Consider the following 18858-nt stretch of genomic DNA (forward strand, 5'->3'; position numbering starts at 1 on the left):
GAACAACTCACACTATAAGAATTTGAAACATCTCTTTTATTGGTACGGCTGAACAAATGTGTCAGTTATAAACTGTGTCAGAGGGACAGAGATAATGGATTATCTATGTTAACAAGCTGCATGATGCTCCACACCTGAACCACATTTTACCCCTAATGCATCTCATTCGACTGAAAGCTTAAAATCAAGCCCCAAGCTTTCACTAATTCAATACTAAAGTCAGCAGGGCTGTTGCATTAGTAAGATCATGATACTCACCCTCTTTAGACATTCACTGTCATTCAATGGGAGCAGTGTAAAAAAAAACAAAAAACAATATGATGAAACCTGCTTGAATGGTAGAGGAATACATAAACTACATTGTCAGCGTGCACTATTAAAAGCCATGTTCAACGCCTTGGTGTTTAACTGTCATATGTGGGACACACTGCCATCTGGTGGTAAAGCATGCTACTGAACCTAATGGCAAGAATGGATTAATGCAACTAAATGGTTTGATAAAAATACATAACCTCACAATGCTGAAATCACAACCTGGCTGAGCACCTGAAAGATCCTCCAAAAAGAACCACCATCAAAATACAAAATTAGGAAGTTACTATGAAAGAAAGGATGTTTGGCCGTGTTTTAATACGTCCATCTGCATGCAAGCAGATGATTTTGTGAAGTAAACTGCAGGAAAGGTCTTAAAACTGTTTTACTAAAGTGAGTGAGCAGGATACAGGTTCACTGATGGTGATAAAAACTGATCTCATTAGAGATTTAACCTGAACCTTTGACTTCAGTGAGCTGGCGGATCTTTTCTACGAATGACAAACAGAACCGGAGAACACATTTAGAAACATCAATAAAGCGAAACAAATATACTACATTCAATAAAAGGAGACTATAGTAGCTTATACATCATCCGAAGCTTTTCATATTTAAGTTTACCACAAGGGGAAGATAAAATGTTACTTTAACCAACAATGAACAACGAGTTATCACATATTATTCATCATGTTGTAATAAGTCTCATGCCAGCAGGTGGTGGTGGTGGTGGTATAAAGGGTTTTCTTCAGATCTCACTAATCCACATTCTACCATCAGGTAGGACAATGGACAGCTTAGGAAATTGCAGGCCCTGGGACACAGACATTAAAAAGGCCCCTTACTCATCCTACCGAGGACCAAAACACACTGACAGGGACACAAAACAACCACAAACTATGAAGATACAATTACTGGTTTCATTGTGTCTCCACCTGTGGTTTTAGCAGATCCTTTTCATCATTTGCAACACTAGATATTTTGCATCTCTTTTCTTTTTTTTTTAGTGCCACAGATGCTTATTTTCTGTGTTTTAAAGATGTGGGCCTTTTTTGTTGCCAGATCCCTCTGCTCATCTTGTGTTACTTTTTTTTCCCAAATTTGCAACTTCTAAAGTTTTTTTTTATTGTTGCACACGGCTCATTTTGCAACTAATATTGTTTATTTTGGGTCTGAGTTTGCTCACCTTGTTGGTCAGATGTCTTCAAGGTCATTTTTTGTGTCGATTTTGGTCGTTTTATATCTCCTTGTAGCTACAGTCATTTTATTCTGTGTATCTTTTGTGGTGTTTCTACATCTCTGCGTGTATGCCTCCTCTGCTAAACCGATTCAGAATATGTCCATGGGTAAGACATACCTTGTTATAAAGATTCTTCCCTCAAAAAGGTATTTTTGTCCCTTTCCGTCCACTATTTTTAAGATATTTCTATATAACATTAAAGGTAGGGGATTTTGAGTCCAGCGAAGCTGCATTTTGAAAATACACAGGTCAAAAGTCCCAACCCCCTTTCTTCAGACTTTCCCCCCAAGGCACGCCTCTAGAGTACATGAACGCGCAATGCTTGTTCACGAGCACGAAGGTGCACGAGCGCTGTTCTGTCAGCAAGCATCGATTGGTTTGGCTAACTTTTGCTAACTTTTTCTCATGGCGGATTCACAGGTAAGAAAATACCTTTCAACATCATAATGAAACGTTTAATAATGCTAGGTGCTAGCCAAGCTGGCTCTAGTTTAGCTTCCTGCCAAGCTTCTGGACACAGCGCACAGGGGGAAGGAGGGGGAGGGAAGAGCAGATTTCAGTTTGATAGACGCATCAGAATCCAATCATCATTAACGGTCCGTTCAGTATGATTGGATAGTGTTTTTCCTGGATTGTACATTCTAGAGGCCACTAAAACTTTTCATTTTTGTGTCAAAACTTTTAATTAATTGGTTGCAATGGGGGTGTGAAGAGTGTTTCAAGCAATATGTAAAAAAATGCTCCAGAAAAAGAACCCCTACCCACCTTTAAAGAAAAAAATAAGCAGCGCATGGAAAAAGGGAAAAACTTGAAAAAAACAACATATTATACACACGTCTTGTGTTTTTCACTCACAGAGGTAGATATGGGAATAATGTAGCACGATAGCAACGACTATTGACGAGAATGTTAACAAACTATACCTTCACTTTCTTCTCCGTCTCAGCGCCGTCTATCGGTCAAATCGTAGCAGGCAGCAGCTGGCAGCAGCTGGACTGTCTGGGTTGTTCGTTACCTCGGAATAAAACATTTCCGACAGTTTTAAACAGCACCTGAATGTAGCAGTTTTAGCGCCAAACTGCAGGTGTTGACGGGATGAGTATGATAACTCCGCTAGTTTTGACCAAATAAAAAAAGGATAGAGATAGCTGCTCAGTGATCATAGAGCCAAGCCAAAAACAAGCTGAAACCTGTTTGTAGTTTCTTTCAGAAGCGGAGGGGCCATGTTTCGGTATAAGACTGCCTGGTTTTCAAGCAGTGTGCCGCAGGCGCAGCTCAACTTTTGGAGTAAGTAGTCTGAAAGTGAGTTAAACCCAGATGAATAAACTAAATCAACACCTCAATTCAAATAATTTTATTTATATAGCGCCACATCACAACAAATGCCATCTGAAGGCACTGCAATATATACACTAAATGATGCTACTATGTACTTTGAATATGATGAAGTCCTTATCTTACAGTTGGAGCTAAATTAGCTAATTCGAACAGACATCTGGATTATGGATGAAGCCGGATTCAAAAAGTCCTGTTACAATTTTGTAAACATTTAATATTTTTTAGGAATAAAATGTTTATAGATCATGCTATGACTTATTTATGACAATCTCCTTCAACAGGAAATGAAACAGGTCTTAGTATACACATTAGCAGATTGTGATGTTATGAAATGTTATGATTATATAAGAAAATTAAACATAATCTATTCATTATAAATCTTTATTTTGTTATGTTCTTTCCATTTGTCTAAAATAGAAATAGACATGTGAAACAGATTTAGCCTCTGGTGGACAGTTTGACTCTAATTCTAGTAAATCAAGACATTTCCTGGGCATTTATTTAGAAGTTTCCTCTATGCTATGCTGTGTATTGTTGCCTTAAATGGATGCGAATGCATCACCAATTTAATTCTGATTGGACCTACACTGCACATGTTGTGGTAGATGGAGGTAGCTTGTTTTGATCATAGTTTCCTTGCAGTATTGGAGGCTGGGGCCATCATGAGTTGGAGGACAGCAGATTACCTTTTCAGTGAGGATGCAACCTGTCCCGATACTCTGAGGTGAGCTGGATAAATGGGCTGAAGAGCCGTCTTCCAGCGGACCATTACAAAGCCATTTTTCCACAGTCCGTTGAAAGTCTCTCTGGTTTTTAGGATATTTGAGAGCCAAGATTACCTCGGGAACAAGGTGACGGTGTTTCACAGCTTATTCCTGTCTGCCTGTGCAAAGCGGCAGAGTGAGAAATCAGTGTGCATTGGTCATTATGTGCTGCCTCCAGCATGTGTGCAGGATGGTGAGGATCACTCCATTTTTATTGATTTGTTGTCTTATTCTGGGTATGTCTGTGAAGTTGGAATATGATTAAAAAAATAAATAAATAAAAGAAGAAATAGGCTAGATTTCTTTTATATTTGCCTTTTAGTGGCGGATTCTGAGTCGTTTTACTTCTCTCAGCCTCTGAGAGTATTAAAAGAAAAATAGTTTTGTCTTTGGTTGGATCAACTCATTGACATAATCAGCTTGTTGGAGGGGGGTGAACAATTTGATTTGTAACTTGGTCTGTGTTCTTCTGTTCTTCTTAAGAGGTTAGAAAGGTGGTCGGGCGGTTGATTTGGGAGCGTGAAGATGAACAATCAGTTGCACAGGTAAGAACCCCAGCCAACAGAATTGAAACAAAGTTGACGGCATAAACACCTGTAATCCCCTTAAAGGGATACGCCACGCCCAGGCCAAATCAAGTGTATCCCCGCATTCCCGAGACATAAATAAGTGTGTAGGAGTGTTTTCCTGGCGACCCAGGCATTGTCCGAATCTCACAGCACTGACCACTGCTTGGTTGCGCGTAATACATACATGCTAGCGTCGCCAGCGTCGCCAATCGAAATATTTCGCCCAACGTGAATTAATTTACTTGATTTACCTTCTAATTACTGTGTGAGTGGTGTACTTTCACATCGAGTGCAAATGACTGTGTAAATCAAAACGGAAGGCTTGCTTTGCTCATGTCGGTTTGGGAACTAGTTTCCGGTGCGGAAAACACAGCCGAAGCACACTCCCCGCTACGTCTTTGGGAATCCCCATCCCCGCTTTCTTCAAACAAACCAGCGTGAAGCAGCCAGGGGGGGGAATCAAGTAAATTAATTCCCGTTGGGCAAAATATTTAGAGTGGCAACGCTGGCGACGCTAGCATGTATGTATTACGCGCAACCAAGCAGTGGTCAGTGTTGTGAGGAAAACGCTCCCACACACTTATTTATGTCTCGGGAATACGGGGATACACTTAATTTGGCCTGGGGGTGGCATATCCCTTTAAATGGTCCGCCTCTTGTTTGGCAGGGTGAACCTAAGAGCCTAATGTGCCTGACTGAAGACGAGCACAGCGACGAAGGAGACAGCAGAAGCGTGTACGTCGTCTCTCCGCTCTGAATGCTTTGACCTGGAACTTAAAGTGTAAACTGATTAAGTCTCCATTGCTTTGTTGACAGTTATGGACCATCCATCACATCGGAGAGTGAACGCTCTCTGTGCGATCATTTGAGATGCCCAGCGAGTGACGTGCTCACAGGTGAAGTGTTTGACGTGTTTTGCTGTAGGCAAGTGCTTCGTTCCAATAAGATAGGAGTAGATGACTGACCCGTACTGAATCTTTTACAGTAGTGGTGTTCTGTGTAAACACAACGTAATAGAAGCAGCTTGGACGAGGGTAACAAGAAAAGAATGTGTTTCAGGAATAAAAATAAAGGAATAAAGGGGTTCATCCCTCAGTGAAACCCTGCACGGGCAAGAGGTCCAGTCATCTGCTCCCAGCGCTCCCAGTCTGACTCTATTTATTATAAACACACCAGTGAAAAAGAAACTTTATTGATGGAAGAGCACCATGTGGCTTATTATCAGCACACAGTTTAAAAGCCAATATCCTTTATAGTACAGCATGATATGGAGTCATATGTAAAGGTTTTGGAGAAGCATACGCTCCCATCCAGGCAACAGGTTTTTCCAGGAAATGCCTTGCTTTTTCTTTTTTTTGCAACACAATGCCAAACCACATTCTGTGTGCATTGCAGCATCCGGTTGATTGACTAGCCTGTCTGCAGTCCATTACTGGAGGAAAACTAGAACAAAGGAGGTTGACCTGGCACGCGTCTTATCGCGCAAGAATGAGAAAGCTTTTCACTTTCAGAGCTTCCATTTTCCCCTCAGGTGCTTGCAGAGTGTCGTTAGAAGAAGTGGAGACGCAGCATGGTGGCAGCAAACATGCCTCTGTCTCAGCTTTCTTTAAACGTGTTGCTGGCGTCAAATTCATAATGAGTTCATATTTTTCAAAGAACAACAAAACTTCTCGGTTTCGACAGTTCATATGCAGTTTGATTGATTTTAACCCAAAGAGTTGAAAGGATTTCCAGGTCATTTCACTCTCTATAAGCATTTTATCCAACTCTTGTGGGAACAGGACTGTGTGTATTCTGCATCGTTTAATGTGTTAACACCACGCATCCTTTCTGTGAACTGTGTCCTTACAGGGTACGTCAACGCCGGCGACCTGCAGAAATATTCAGGTGATCTTTGTGATTTCTTCCCCGGGCAATTCCGATGCTCTAAATGTAAAGCCCACCTCTGTTTGACGCACACATAAGAGAAAAATCTGTGGAAAGTGGCTAATGCTGATCTCATTTTATAATTTCTGTTCATTTTAACATTATTGCAGTTCAGTCTGTTGGTATATGTGTCAGCATATGATGAGTGCATGCCTGTAAACAGCAGCTTTTCTCATTAAAATGATTTTTGAAATACATCTGTTTATTATTGAGGCCATTTTGCTGCTTTTGGCAGGTCTGGACCACCTTAGGCCAGGTCCTGTTGAAAAACCACACGACTCAGAGCAATTAAATTTGGATTGAAATAACCTTATTAAATTTAGGATCATGTAGTCCAAATCTGACCAGTTTAAAGGAGAACTGTGGTATTTTCAACATTAAGCCTCTTTTCTGAGTCGTCTGCAATGTTTTAGAACCCCCCTCACCGCTTTTTTGAATTTTACTGCTGTCTCCGGTATTTGCCTAATTTTGATTCATCTCAACCTGCTTCAGAACGGCAAGTCATGTGCATGTCCAAAAAGGTCCGTAAAAGCACCATAAACGTCCGTTTTCAAAATCATCAACTCACCGGAGTGGTTACTGGTGTGCACTGGTAATCCATATCAAATTTCGTTGCGAAAAGTTGCTTCTGTCGTGTTTTATTTGACATTTTGTAAATCCCATTGAGTTCTATTGAAGACTGGATGTTCATTGATATTACTCCGATTACGTGCCGAAGGACAATGAACAATCGCCATCAATGGCGCCATCAAGTGGTGTGGAGTATAGCAAGTCAGATTCAACTGCTAAGCGGAAGTTTATCCACGGCTGTGAGGTGGCTAAGAAAATAGTTCGAGCATGAACGAGCTGCCAAATAAAACACGACAGAAGCAACTTTTCGCAACGAAATTTGATATGGATTACCAGTGCACACCAGTAACCACTCCGGTGAGTTGATGATTTTGAAAACGGACGTTTATAGTGCTTTTACGGACCTTTTTGGACATGCACATGACTTGCCGTTCTGAAGCAGATTGAGATGAATCAAAATTAGGCAAATACCGGAGACAGCAGTAAAATTCAAAAAAGCGGTGAGAGGGGTTCTAAAACATTGCAGACGACTCAGAAAAGAGGCTTAATGTTGAAAATACCGCAGTTATCCTTTAAGGATTGTGGATTTTCATCTGGATCTGTACTAACGCTATCTGTATATACCAAGAAAAGCTGTCTCTGAGGCCATCTTCATCGTCATGTTAAAGCAAACCACTCTCTGGGGCTATTTCAGAAAGTGGGTTAGGCCACAACTCAGAGTTTAGGGGAAACTGAGTTTTCAGCTTCCCAAAGTGAGTCGGTTACTACGGTAACATACTCTGTGAAGCTAACCTGCTCGCTGGCATGGTTTTGTTTTAGTAACCCTGAGTTTTTCCTCTTTAAATCAACATTCAGATTGAAGGAGGTCGTGTGTCACGGCGCGTCCTTTCTTTGAAACACACTAGTCGATATCAAAGCACTAACTGTCCGCAGGAATATCCGCCAGGAGAGGGTGGCGATTTAATGTACAATGTCGGTGACCCTCAGCACGTTTCTAAAGCGACGACATGTCGGCGTATCAGAAATGCTGCTCTTGCTCTAAAAACTCTTTCTCGGGGGCGTTTCCTGGTCACAGATGAACTACAGGTATGAAGTAATAATGTCTCCAGTAAAATGCTTTAAGAATTGAAGCAATAAACAGAACATATGTTAAGTACAGTCACCCTTTTTGTACTGTCATACCACACAAAACATGAAACGGACTGTTTCACCTGTTCAAATTCAGTCGGCCTCTACCCTCAATATCGTTAGCCTAATAGCATAATTGCCTAAGTTGCATTTGAATGCCTTAGACTTAGGCAATTATGCCATTAGGATTTCCAGTTGTGATCGGCTGCATAGGCTGAATACATTTTCCCATCAAGGCTCCTTCAGTTATTATGTTTAGTGTGAATGTGCACTTAGGTGTAATTTGTAGCTTTTAGTAGTTTACTGCATTGAATTATTGGCCCACTTCACAGAACACCATCTGTAGCTGATCTGCACTGTGAAGATCGTATGTGATGTAGGCGACATCATCAGTAATGTGGAGGCAAAGTGGCCTGGGTCTGTGCATGACTCCAGGGTTTTTCATGACTCTGCAATGAGCGCTGGACTTGCCCGTAGCTAGATGGGCAACATCCCGTTTTCTCATGTTGCAACTTAACATTTACATACTCAATATTGTAGGGTCAACGGTTACCTTTTTGGTGACAGGGGGTACCAATGCCAGACCAACAGACCCCATACCCCGATCCTGAGCCTGCAGCACGACATGAGCCAGAGCAGAGATGACCGTAGGCATACTGAAGGCCTGTTTCCAGTGCCATGGGCTCTGAGTCACCCCAGAAAGGGCCTGCAATATCACTGTTGCATGCGTAGTCCTCCACACTGATGCAATAATGAAAAGAGAAAACTAGGTTGCTGCACCAGAGGTTGACCCTGAAAACAACTCCGACCATCCTGTGGATGCAGCAGATGGAAGAGCTGTCAGAAACGCATTATGTATCAGTATCAGTGTCAAATTAAGACAAATCACAATTATTTCATGAAGTCTTCTTTATTTCCTGAAAGTGAATATACAATACCGCATTAAAAAAAAAAAAAATTGTTTTGAAAGACGTTTAACAATCCATCGACTTGTGCCACGACCCACCTTTAACTGACGTTCCAATATTTGCGTTTCTGTTTGGGTTTTCTGCATTTTCTGTCTTAACCGGGTCCAGCTCTGATTTTTGAATTTGTCTTTCCGGGTAGATTTTGTACAGCTGCTTCACAGGGAGCTTTTAGAATTGACAAAAAGGCATCAACATTCAGAATACCCCTGACGAGCAGCCGACAAAAACTGTAAATATTGAAGAATCTTACAGAGCAAAACTGCGCCATGGATGCAGTTGGCTAATCTTGGCAGATTACTGCATTGCTCTGTGACAAAAAGGTAGAAAGTTTTAATGTGGCGCATCACCACCGCATCACTTAGATGTCTTTTATTTGTTTTAAAGTGCAAACCTCAATAGGCTGCTCTCCATCTTAACTCCCCCTGTGGCAGCTGACAATGTGTCTTCATCCTATAGTGAAAATTAACTCTTACATTTATACACCAATGATGGGGGGGGGGGAAAAAAGAAAAAATATCTGGAGTAGATTACTTACCCTTGTATAGGAGTCTGTTATGGGAGGCTCCACGAAACAGAATACACTATCATTAACTGCAAGACCATGAAGATTACGGTAAATGTCTGTACAGAGAGGTGCCACCTGCACATGTTCAATCTGGCTTACAGCAGTGAGCAGGCTTTCAAAAGTATTACATGAGGTAATGAAATCTATCAGATTATACTTCAGATAGATTATGATGCAAGTTCGACGGGTGGCTGTCACTGAGCCAACACCGGACAAATGCACATACATCATTCCTATTTATTACTTATGTAAGAACTTCTGTCCTGGGGTGAGGTAAAATGTAAACGTTTACAGTAAGCACACATTTGGAGCCTTGTATAAACATTTTGGTGTTGCCTTCATAGACAATATTACATGCTGCCAGAGTTAATATGGCATAAATGGTAGCTTTTGTGTCTTAAACCTCCTGTTAGGTAACACTTGTAAAAATCACACAGTCAAGTGCGTGCACACACGTAATTGTGTTACCTTTTTTAGCTAATATATGCTCATACCCCATATATCTTGTCATTAATAGTTCCAGTTCCACTGGCGTAAAACTGGGAGATACGAGGCACGTATCTGTGTTACATTGATGGGGGTCTTTCTGTCTTCTCATGAGCGCTCTACTCAGGGTTAAACTCAAAGTTGCGTGAACTAATTATTATTACCTGCTCTGAAACCGAAAACTCAAAATTTGACAGCCCCGAGTTAATCAACTCATAGGTCAGGTTTGTTAACCTTGCTTTCCCCTCTGTGCATTTGTATGTTTTCAACTGGATAGTTTTCACGGACTCGATTACTACGACGGAATTTATAATACTATTTAATATTCATGTACTCATAGGCAACTAATCATCATTAGCCATATATTTTTGATACATTTAGAAGTAATAAAAGAGCAGTAATGAGGGTAGCTGGTTGAATTTTTTATGAGTAGTTAAAAGTCTTCGCTACCTTCCATCCCCGCTAAATGGACCATTCCGCGGCTCTTCGACCAATCACGGGCTTTGTTTTGGTACCAGCCCCGCGATGAGGAAACAGCAGCCCGCTGCTTGTTTGTACTTTGACACTGGTAGGATTTTGTGACGGTGTGGTACTTCTCTTCTCTTTTTTCGTCCTTTTGACACCTGATCGTTGCTTCTGTCATGGCTCAAGATAATCTGTCCGTGGTGCTGCACTCCAAGGGAGACCTCAGGCTTGTATGAAACCGACCACTCACTCTCGTCTCGTAACGTTCCGTAACAATTTGTTCGAATTAAAGTGTCTACAACCTGTCCTTTAACATTTTGTCTCACAGGAAAATCGTCCCGTCCCGGAGCCAGGACCAAATGGTAAAGCAAATCCACTGCTCTGAGGTGCACCTTTTAAAGCGCTTGCACCGTTCTGGGAGCATCTTAACGTTTTATTATGTATATAACTGAGTGTGATGTAGTATCTTTGTACAATTTTTTTTTTTTTTTTAAATAGGCACAATTGCTATGTTGTCCATTTATATTCAAATCAACCAAAAAATTAAATGATTTAATTTAAAAATTATTTAAAAAACTTGGAATCAGGCTAGTTTATCTTGTATTTCTGTGACAAGTGAACAAGTACGCATACCCTGTCGTCCGTCAGACCTGTCTGTCTTGTTTTGAACTTAGAGGTGTTGCTCCAGATGCACTCTGTTGGAATCTGTGGGTCAGATGTGCACTACTGGCAGCATGGCCAAATCGGGGACTTTGTGCTCAAAAAGCCAATGGTGCTGGGCCACGAGGCTGCAGGGCGAGTGGTGAAGGTCGGATCAGCAGTCAAGCACCTCAAAGCAGGTAAATACTCTGACTCTCACAGCTGTGAAACTGTGGCTCCGAGTGCTTAATGAGGAAAGTGACCTATTGTTCCATTTCGAAGACAATATTCAAAATTCAGACATGCCAAGTTTCTTATCTCAGATTATTTTGCGCCTGGTGCCATGAATGTTTTCAAATATATGCATACATTTTCCTGTCATTTGATAGACTGTACACAGTTTTTTCATGCTTTTGATACTCCAGCCTTATCTTTTTATGGTATCATAATCAATTGACACTTTGATACAGTTGTATGTGCTCTGAATGTCACACATTCTGTCATTTCTAGGTGACAGAGTGGCCATTGAGCCTGGCGTACCCCGCGAGATGGACGAGTTCTTCAAAAACGGGCGGTACAACTTGTCTCCCACCATCTTCTTCTGTGCCACACCCCCTGATGATGGAAACTTGTGCCGATATTACACACACAACGCCAACTTCTGTTACAAGTAACCTTTTTTTCATTATTGCATGACTTTGCAGCAGATAGATTACCTCACAGCTGCCTTGTGGAAGATTGATGGCTAACTCTCTTGCCTAATCTTTTCATATCTGCTTCAGTTTTTCTTCTCTTTGTCTCTTATTTTGTCTCTGTCCAGGTTGCCTGATACTGTCACATTTGAGGAGGGAGCTCTCATTGAACCTCTCTCTGTGGGGATCCACGCCTGCCGCCGAGGAGGCGTAAACCTCGGCAGCAATGTGCTCATCTGTGGTGCAGGTAGAAATGAACCCAGACTGTTAAACTCACCAACTTTGTTGTAATATTCCATCAACAAGTTACTGCAGAAGGCATTTCACTGCATGCTGCAATCTGACTGCTGTAACATGCCCACACCCTGGGTTTGGACACAAACATAAAAGTCAAACTGACTCAAAAAAAAAACCGAAGAGGGGAAAAAGAACGGTGAACTTCAGCACACTTAGCCAGATTCTTAATATTTAACAAGTGATGTGAAAACAAGCTCATGAACATTTACACATACAGTATATATATTACGTAACTAATGAACCAGTTGAGGCTGAGTGCATATGGAGCATCTACCGTATTCTTGTGATTTCCTCTCTTTCTGCAGGAACTATTGGGCTGGTCTGCTTGCTTGTTGCCAAGGCAATGGGGGCCTCGCAGGTCGTCATCACCGGTAACAAACAAGTGACATTCAACCTTCCTGAGTTGACATACCGATGTTGATAAAGTCATCGTAACTTTTAACCAGCCTCCCCTGCTGTGTTCAGATCTGTCCGCAGAGCGTCTGACGATGGCCAAAGAGCTGGGCGCAGACTTCCAGCTGACGGTGAAGAGAGGAGACGGACCCCAGCAGCTGGCCAAGAGAGTCGAGGACATGCTGGGAGCTCAGCCTCAAATCACCATTGAATGCACTGGTGTGGAGAGCAGCATCCAAACGGCCATCTACGTATGTGATACAGTAGAGTATTTAAGAATTGAAGATTTTTCATACAAAATATCAAACTAATTCCAAGAATACAAACATCTTATGTGTGATAATGTCAGAGAGACATTTTTCTTCAAGCGTTTTTTTTTCTTCACATTTTTAGCTTTTTATCGTTAATGGACATGTTTTCGCATTTTTCTGGAGAATAAACTCTTCACCGCTGCCTGTTATCTGCTTCTGTATCTTATTCACTTTGAGTTATAAATGCCAAAGCGCCTCACTATCTGCAGACTCATAAAATAATCCAGGTTATAACTGGGTTTGTTTCTTTTTTCTCCTGTCAGGGGACTCGTTCAGGAGGTGTGGTGGTTCTGGTGGGTCTCGGTGCTGAGATGGCCACTGTTCCTCTGATCAACGCTGCCGTAAGAGAGGTGGACATCAGAGGAGTCTTCCGCTACTGCAATACGTGAGGAAACCTGCACTGCATTTTCTGCCTCATGTAAACAGGACTAAGGTCACATTTTCCAGTAATAATTAGATACCACAGAGTATAAAGCATTTGTTTCATTGTGTTGCAGCTGGCCGATGGCCATCGCCATGTTGGCGTCAGCTAAAGTGAACGTGAAGCCCCTCGTGACCCATCGCTTCCCTCTGGAGCAGGCGGTCGCGGCTTTTGAGGCCACACGTCGAGGTCTTGGGATAAAAGTCATGTTAAAGTGTGACAAGAATGACCAGAACCCCTGAACTGTGGAACAAAACAGACAGACTCAGAGCGACTCAGCATGACAAGCACAAACTGGACTCTGACCTCTGGAAAGATAACAGAACAAGTTAAAAAAACACCACAGCTCTGTGAAAGACAGCCGAGTGCTGTTCTGCCTTTAGGACAGATGTGTGCGTTGCCCCAGAAGGTATGAGTTACTATTTAATGATACTCAACAAACACTGTAAAAGTCTTATGGATACATGTCATTTTCAGGTTTATTGCGTTCTATATTAATTGCGTTTTTAAATACTGTACTAGAGTAAAAAACAAACGATTGAGTAAGAACAGTCAAATTGCAAAATGTAGATAATTTTCTTTAGGACCCGCACTACCTACCTCTTAGCATTAGAGGGCACCAGAGGCTTAAAGTGGACTCACAGGCAAACAATTGTACCAGTATGTGCCATTTCCTATTTGTTGTGATGTACTGTTTTTATAAGCTGGCATTCAATAAATCAACCTGCTTAATGCTGCAGGAAACTGCACATGAAACACTTGTTGAATGGCTCTGCCAGTTATGCTTAATGAGAATAAATAAGAGAACGTCATGTTTACACGTGAGAAATTCTCTGAATATTGCTCTGTTTGCAATTCTGAAGCTGTGCAGATAATTTATTATCATTTGGCTCTAAAAGTCATCTTGGGTCTGAACATGCACAAACAAGAAAGACCCGTAAAGTCAACATTCCATGATTGGCAGGTTATTTGATGGTGATTAAAACATAATCAGAAGCAGAAGGTTCACATCATGATCACATTTTCTCTTTTTTAATTGAACTGTAATTGCTTTTATCAATAAAAATATTGAAGTTGGCTCTCCAGGCACTAATATTATCTGATATCAAACCAAAACCACGTACAAATGAGGTTGAGTGAAGCTTCCCAAAAAATGATCTAATGCATTTTCTTTGACTTCTCTGGGTTCACTCAGTCAAACATGAAGATTAAAAATCATGCTCCAAATTTAACAATATATTTATGCAAATCACATTTATTGACTTGGTCTCAATAGATTCTTCACAGGACCTTTAAAAGCTGACGCGTTGATTCATAAAGGCACTGGAAGAACTGTCGTCTTTAATAAGGGCTGCATTCCATTCATCTTCAGGGACCAGGGACGTGTTTCCCGATGGCTTCATGCCATCATTAATGTTATTTACATTTGTGTCTCGTTGACAAGTTAAAATGTTGTAGTTGTTGTGCATTTTTATATATATATATTTTTTTTAAACACGGTGCCATGCATACTGCCCACTTGACGAATGGAATGTTTATTGTCTGCTGTGGTCTTACCTTCCACGAGTTGTTCCTATTGATCCTGTTTCCAAATCAAAAATCAAAGCTTGCTCAGACTTTGTAAGTGAAACTGACAGCTTGAAGCTACCAGAGAGTTTCCAAAAAATATGGATGCCGGGTAAAAGGTCACAAAAAAAAAAGAAAATGTACTACGACTTGTGAATATTTCTGGAGACAGGTCACTTTAACACCCAGACTCTTCAAATGTGGAGTCAAGCTACTGTGGTACCTTCAAAATGTTGCTTGGCGTCGTCTTGCAGAAATAAGCAAGGCCGTCCCTGAAAAAGACGTGGTGGGGATGGCTGATAACAAACTGGATGGAGGTTCTTCTCCTTGACCTGGTGGACACAGCGCCCATGATCTCAAAAATAAACATTTTTTTGGTCAGATCACAACACAAGATGTCCTCCTCACCTCAGTTCATCATACATGCACTCAAGCCCAAACAAGGCAGTGATTTTACTGGATTTGGTCTGTTTTATTTTTTAGCATGGTAAAGGTTTCATTTGCATTCGTGATTTTTGATTTTCACAGTCATACCAGAGCCAGTCACGGCATTCAGCTTTAGGTTTCCTGTGGAAGTTTTCACTGGGGTCTAGTTGTAACCCACGCAAGAAAATCCACAAAATATGCTTTTTTTTGGTTTAGTTTAGTTTTGTGTAAAAACCATATGCACGTATAAATAGAACCCTTTGCAAACATGTATGAGTTGTTCTATAAATATTTGAGAAATGTCTTGAGTGGGTTACAACTATTAGATTTTCTACTTTGTGCTCTATATGCAGAGATTTCTGAATTATTTTCTTTTCCATTTAATTTATCAGGAATGTTTTCCTTGTTTTAATTTCTGGTTGTTTGTTATAGAGAGAGAAATCCACACCTCACATTGGCTTCTGAAAGATTCAGACTCTATGAGGTGTTCCAGCACATATTTCTATTTATCCATTTTAGTTTTTTTGTTTTTCAAACAAAATGATTTTCCAGGAGCAATTAGCTGAAAACTTGGCAAATCTCAGCATGGTATGCAGTGTGTCCTGAACAAAATGAGGAAATTGGTCATTTGGAGGGCGGAAGAAGAGACGGGGCTAAGAAACTAACTACAGCAGATGAACAGTATCTGAACATGATGTTCTTAAGAAATAAAAAAATACCTGACTCAGAGATGCATCTGGACCTTCAGTTGATCCATCCACTGTTCACTGAAGCCTCATCAGAAACAGTCTCTGTGGAAAATGATTGTCAAGAAGCTTTTTTTAAGGAAGGGAAACAGGGAGAAAAAGCTGAAATACGACAAATGACACAAGAAAATCAGTGGCAACGGGTCTTATGGAGGGAGGAAGAGCCCGGACCTCAACATTATTGAAGAAGTGTGAGATCATCTTGACAGAGAATGGAACAAAAGGCAGAAAACATCTAAAGAAAACCTTTGGGATGTTCTTCAAGAAGCCTGAAGAACTATTCCTGAAGACTACTGAAAGAAATGACAGAAATGAGGGGTGGCTCAACACTGCATTTGGTTTGAGTTCCTTGCAAATTATAACCTTAATTCAATTTTAGACACAAGAATAAGTTGGTCAAATACAAAAGAAATATTGAGGTTCAGTCATTTTGTGGACACACTGTACTGCAGTTTATATTTATTGTGATGAGTGTTTTTTTTTTTTGTTTGTTTCATGTCAGCATGTCAAACTTCCATTTATTTTCCTTTTTTTTTTTCCATTTCCTGGCAGCCCCTCATGCCAAAACACTAGAATCAAACCAACTTCTTTAAGCTTTGGCAGCATTTAGTTTAAATCAAAACAGAAAAACAAAATAAATCCAACCAGGTTCAGCTCAGGTTTTATTATCTTGCCACAATGACATGACACTACTTTACGAGGCATGCACACAAAGTTCATACGGTTAAAATTGACTACAATGGTTTGTAAGACCGTTACTCTGCGGTAAGGCTCTTTTTCTGTCACAGTGTGAGATTCACAGCTCTCTCTGTCCCTCTCAAGACTGATGGCCAGTGTACAGTTGGGTGGACGTGTGCAGAGACTAAACCTGTGTGTTTTTGTTTCCTTAACATGAGCACAATACTAGACGAGTTTCCCTTTATGTACAGACATTCTAATACTGCTTATGGCAATGAGACGGCTCACACAACACAGTTACATTCACAGTCCACTCATTGTATGCATGAGTTTCAGTCAGAACGTTAAAAGATGAACGTACAGGAGAGAGTAGCACACAAAAGAAACATCATTGTTCAAACACGTGAATTTATATCAAAAGCATAATTAATGCATGTCAACCGTTGCTTGTTATTTAAATGTGTGTGAGGGTTTGTACATGAGATTTAGAAAAGACTCGCCGTTCAGTTGTTGAACTCGCGTATTGCCTTAAAATGCATTAAATCAAAAAGGGATATGGCGTTTCTCCCATAAACCTCAGTCGATTTGATTCACATGTGCAGTACGTTTTCAAGCATGTAACTCCACCCTCTTCTCACCGGCGACCACTACGATATCTGGCATGTAATTGTGCCTGTGCCATCATCTTCGCCTGTTTCCAACTCAACAGCCAGATTCGGTAAATATTTACAGCACAGCTGCGGCTCCGCCCTCCCCGCCACCTTCTGTCACAATATTAGCAAAATATGTATTTACATGGGAAATAAATTAAGGGAGAGGACAATGAAACTATACAAAATGTATAGTAGGTGTGTCATATTGCATTACATGAATCTAAAAAAATAAACTGTGACGCGTTCACTCGATAGCTCCGCCCACACGGATTCACCGACGTGACGAAAAAAAGCACAGACAGTTACAAATAAGTAAAACAGAGTTCACTCGCTCGCTGCCTCTTCAGTTGGTTTAGATGGATTAAGCTTCTCCTGACATTAAAGTGGCGGCTGCGTATTAAGCACAGGCAGGGGAGAGATGATGGAGAAGTGGAGTCGTCAGCTCAATGAAATTAAGAAAAATGAGCGGGAGCGGCTCCTGGCTGTCGTCTATATGTACACCGGTGTCTCCTGTCCCGTTAGAAGCCTGAACATGGCTGCCGGCATGGTCTTCATGTGGATCTGGAGGAAGAGGAGTAAAAGGACAGTTTCAGTGAGCGGCAGACACAGCTGGTGCGTTTCTGAAATGTCAGTGGACACGATGTAAAACTGAATGAAATCATTTGCAAATCAAGTAAGCATCTTATTTAGCTGAAGATTGTAAAGAGACTACATATATCCCCCCACCGTCCTAAGACATGCATGTGAGGCTAAGTGGTGATTCAAAATTGTCCCTTGGAGTAAGTGTAAGCGTGGATGGTTGTTTATCTCGTCCGTCTCTGTGTGGGCCTGTGATGGACATCATCTGAAGAGTCATTTCTGTAGTTTTATGAATTATTTCCCATTCTTGGTTGACATGTGATTCCAGCTGCTCAACGGTTCAGGGTCTCTTCTGTTAAATCATCCTTCACTTACACATTGTTTTACAGCCATTCACCACTTTATGCTCAGACACATTGTGATTAAATGATTTACTATTTGACCGTGCAGTCTGCCAGAGTAGTGAACTCTTCCACATCTTTACTTCTGACAGATGCAGCCTTTGTGGGGAGCTTTTTTTATTCCCAATCATGCTAATGACCTGGTGCGTGGTGATATGTACAACCATGTTTGTCTCTGTGTGTGGCTTTTTTACCCATCCCATAACTTTTCCAGTCTTTTTACAACGCTTTGCTGCCATCAAGTTCACTTAGCATACACAAATGGCAATGAAATTTCAGTTTTAACATTTCATTTGTTCAAATTCCTGAATGCCATTCTCATTTATATGTTTCACACCATGTCCAAACTTACATATAAGAAGTAGAAAAAAGTTGCCAAAGGATATTTAAAAAATTCCTTTGGTGGGTTTCTGTAGTCATGTGTAGTAAATTAGTTAATTCAGCCTTGGATTCAGACTCTTGTCATGAAATATAATCCACAACAAACCATTTATATAAAAAATTACATCTGTGGTTACTTGGGACAGATTTAACATTCATCGTATAATTCTGGAGGCTTTTTGTGTTTTTGTTTTGGGAAACTATGTGATATGTTTGCCCGTGGCTGCTCCACTAATCTAGTATTTTACAAAACTAAATTTCACTTCAGGACACATTTGAAAAAAAAAGTAAATACAATCAAAATCGAGCAGAACTGGTTGAGATATCCCAAAAATCGACTTTATCGT

General features: G+C 40.8%; 3 protein-coding genes across 7 annotated transcripts in view; 2 read left to right on the top strand and 1 right to left on the bottom strand.

Annotated features, from left to right (window-relative positions):
• The first annotated feature begins 2648 nt into the window (after nt 1-2648).
• Nucleotides 2649-6192, top strand: terb2 (telomere repeat binding bouquet formation protein 2). Its single transcript, XM_075470968.1, has 7 exons — nt 2649-2836; nt 3530-3611; nt 3705-3844; nt 4135-4196; nt 4888-4955; nt 5037-5116; nt 6072-6192. The coding sequence occupies exons 1-7, from the start codon at nt 2773-2775 to the stop codon at nt 6182-6184; spliced, it is 609 nt and encodes a 202-aa protein (XP_075327083.1). The 5' UTR covers nt 2649-2772; the 3' UTR covers nt 6185-6192.
• Nucleotides 6193-10338: 4146 nt separating this feature from the next.
• sord (sorbitol dehydrogenase) lies at nt 10339-14161 on the top strand. The gene is made up of 9 exons (XM_075470979.1): nt 10339-10558; nt 10657-10690; nt 11003-11167; nt 11478-11637; nt 11788-11906; nt 12262-12327; nt 12422-12600; nt 12924-13045; nt 13158-14161. The coding sequence occupies exons 1-9, from the start codon at nt 10505-10507 to the stop codon at nt 13321-13323; spliced, it is 1065 nt and encodes a 354-aa protein (XP_075327094.1). The 5' UTR covers nt 10339-10504; the 3' UTR covers nt 13324-14161.
• Nucleotides 14162-16464: 2303 nt separating this feature from the next.
• The window catches only part of apba2b (amyloid beta (A4) precursor protein-binding, family A, member 2b), a 63113-nt gene continuing 60719 nt past the window's right edge, over nt 16465-18858 (bottom strand). For all 5 annotated transcript variants that reach the window (XM_075458231.1, XM_075458514.1, XM_075458380.1 and 2 more), the window contains one exon: nt 16465-17711. In XM_075458231.1, coding sequence (XP_075314346.1) covers nt 17640-17711 — 72 coding nt within the window. In that variant the 3' untranslated portion in view covers nt 16465-17639. The remainder of the gene's footprint in view (nt 17712-18858) is intronic.

Source organism: Odontesthes bonariensis, chromosome 1 (genome assembly GCF_027942865.1).
Source record: "Odontesthes bonariensis isolate fOdoBon6 chromosome 1, fOdoBon6.hap1, whole genome shotgun sequence".
Lineage (NCBI taxonomy): Eukaryota > Metazoa > Chordata > Actinopteri > Atheriniformes > Atherinopsidae > Odontesthes > Odontesthes bonariensis.